At 20.1% G+C, this 3,263-nt stretch overlaps 1 protein-coding gene across 1 annotated transcript; it reads left to right on the forward strand.

Annotated features, from left to right (window-relative positions):
- Positions 1 to 429: 429 nt before the first annotated feature.
- Positions 430 to 2,766, forward strand: LOC113221138 (putative protein disulfide-isomerase C1F5.02; the record flags this gene model as incomplete). The annotated part of the gene is made up of 9 exons (XM_026450494.1): positions 430 to 651; positions 938 to 1,040; positions 1,317 to 1,390; positions 1,512 to 1,598; positions 1,734 to 1,824; positions 2,014 to 2,079; positions 2,272 to 2,358; positions 2,428 to 2,521; positions 2,685 to 2,766. Coding segments are annotated over exons 1-9 (842 nt in total), but the record flags the coding sequence as incomplete, so codon positions are not given.
- Positions 2,767 to 3,263: the final 497 nt, after the last annotated feature.

Raw genomic sequence — 3,263 nt, forward strand, 5'->3', positions numbered from 1 at the left:
TTTTTTTTTTTTTTTTTTTTTTTTTTTTTTTTTTTTTTAGTGAACTTCTTTTTACACTGTTTATCATTTTTGTTCATCAATACATTATCTCTTGTTGCCTTATTTTGTTTTTAATTTTTTATATTTTTAATTTTATGATTAGTTGACGGTATGCATACAAATAAAAAATAAAATAAAATAAAGTAAAATAAAATAAAGCAAAATAAAATAAAACAAAATAAATAATGTAAAATTGTAATAGAATGAAAATTGTAAAAATAGGATAATTCTTTTTTTTTCTCTTTTGCCCATTGATAACTTTATGTTGCAAGTGCAAAAATTTTAAATATTATTAAAACAAAAGAAATTACATTTTATATATACATATATATATATATATATATATATACATAAAAATATACATAATATTAGTTTACACGTTTTTTTTTTATTTGAACAATCAAGTTTTTATAAAAAGAATAAAAAAAAATGCGATGTCCCTTATAATTATATAATGATAACTAAAAAACTCTTAACTACTTTTATTATTTTTTTTGTTTTGTTGTTTAAAACAAGATCCCAATACAATTACCCTCAAAATGAAATTTTACAAATTCATTCACAGAATATTCAAGCTGTGTTAGGGTTAAATGAGTTCTTATTAATTAAATTGTAATAGAAAAATAAAAGATAGAACAATTTTTTAAGACTAAAGAATAAAAAAACAAAGAACTTTGTGTATTTTATTTTATTTTTTTTTACTTAAGTATATGTATACATTTTTGCATGGTTTTGTTGACAAAGTGGATAACTCTTTTGTGTTTCGGCAATGCGTTTTATTTCTCCATAAGAATTAGTTTCCTCTTTTCAACGCTTTTACATTTACTCATTTATTTTATTAATTCAATTTCTTAATATATCTTTATATATATACATATTTTTTTTCTTACAACCGAAGTTATGCACCACAATGTGAACACTGTAAGCGCATATGGAACAAAATAATGCATTTAAAATATGAAATACAAAATGATAATAAAAAGAAAGTATATTTTGGTGAAGTAAGTTTAAAATAAATATAACTAAGCAATATGAAAGAGTTGTATAATTCAACTGTTTAAAAAAAAAAAAAAAAAAAAAAAAAAAAAAACATACATAATACATATATACATACATACATACATATATACATACATATATACATACATACATACTACATACATATATACACACACCTATAAATATATATAAATATAGACGTATAGAACTATATATAAAAACAGTTACTATTAGCTATATCTACACGTACGTATATATGTGACATCTTTATATATTAGGTAAATTGTGCTGATACAAATGGACGAAGTATTTGTGAAGAATACTCGGTTGTAAAAATACCACAATTAAAAATGTAAGTTAATAATTATGACAAAATGACACACACATGTATATAATATATATATATATATATATATAATTCATTACCTACGTACATATAAACAAAACACATTCATCACATTTTACTTTTACAGGTTTAAAGGAAACAAATTATTAGGAACGTATTCAAATGATATAATGAATGAAAGTCTTATAAAAAAATGGATATATTATGTTACAATGTAAATTAGGAAAGAAAAAGAAAAATTATTTTAGTTATTTTTAATATTTTTTACATTACATAAAAATAATTTTTATGTAATTATTTTTTCTGTCCATAAAATAGTTTACTATCGTTTTTTTCTAAAATTATACAGTCCTATATTTCATGGAGTGCATTCAGAAGAAGAATTAAATGAATTTAAAACTGGAGATAATTTTTTTCTCACTTGTCTAGAACACCCAAATGTTATACAAAAAAAAAAAAAAAAAAAAATTAAATAAAATAAAATAGATAATAATAATAATAAACAGACAACATAAAAAAAAAAACAAAATACATAAATATCTCTTATAAATAATATTCTAAAATGAGTACAAAATAAATCAAATAATTTTTTTACTTTTTTTTAACAATAAAAAAACAAAATTTAATAGGATGTTTTAATAAAAGTGGCTAAATTGTATTATGATGAGTGTTATTTTATTAACATTCAAAATCAGGTAAAGTGAAATAAAATACAACAGAATAAAAGTGTAACTACGTTTTATGTACGCACATATTTTTTTTTTTTCATATATATATGTATGTATTCATATATGTCTGTGTTCATATATCTATATGTGTTTGTCTATATATGTGTCTATACATGTGTCTATATATGTGTTTATATTTTTTTTACTTTTAATTTTTAGGAACTGTGTGATAAGTTAAATATTAAAAACAACCAGTTGCAAGTTAAAGGGAAATATGAGCATTCATTTTATAACCTTGATGAACTAGTATAAACATATCTTTTCAAAAAACATTTTTTTTTTTTTTTTTTTTGATTTTAATTGAATATTTTACAGGATTTTGAAAAAGTTAAATCTTTTGTAAATAAAAATAGGTTTCCTATAGTAAGTGAGGTCAACCATTATAATTTTTTTAGTTTAAGGAGTAGTGGTAAGAATAAAAATGCCAATTATGCATGTGTGCATATATATATGTATGAATAAATGCAAAACAAATTTCAATAAAATACAGCATGTTATCGTCTTCCTCATATAATTACATAAACTTACTACTTATTTTTTATTTTTTTTTGTTTTATTTTAATTTTTTTAAGGTAACAACTTGGTATTATTATTACTTGATACGAAAAATGAATTCGATAAATATATTTCAAAATTTACTGAACATGCTAAAAGGTTAAAAAGAAAAGAAAAATACAAACATTTATTACCGATTTTTTAATTAATTGTTAAGTAAACATGGTTTTTTAATAAAAAAAAAAAAATTGACTTGTAATGTTATTAATAAATCGGTTACACATTTTTATTATTATCTTCTCAATTATGCTCAATATTCTATTCATTTTTAATTTATAGAAATAGGGATTTAAACGATTATATTTTTGCATACATAGATGGGAAAATTTATGAAGAAGTAAACATTTGTTGAAAAATACACACACGAATATATACATCACTATTCGTTCATAACACACTTTATATATTTACGTCAGTTTTTATAAGCATAAAAACAGTATATGTTAATACATAATATTTTAACTGTTCATTAAACATTATTAGAACGTTAAAATAATAAATTATTATTAATTTTTTTTTTTTTTCTTTTTCAAACAGAATCTAGAACTGTACGGCACTGATTCTAAAAAATACCCTCAAATAATCGTTTTTAGCTC

The sequence above is a fragment of the Piliocolobus tephrosceles genome, unplaced genomic scaffold (assembly GCF_002776525.5).
Source record: "Piliocolobus tephrosceles isolate RC106 unplaced genomic scaffold, ASM277652v3 unscaffolded_21064, whole genome shotgun sequence".
NCBI classification, from domain to species: Eukaryota; Metazoa; Chordata; class Mammalia; order Primates; family Cercopithecidae; genus Piliocolobus; species Piliocolobus tephrosceles.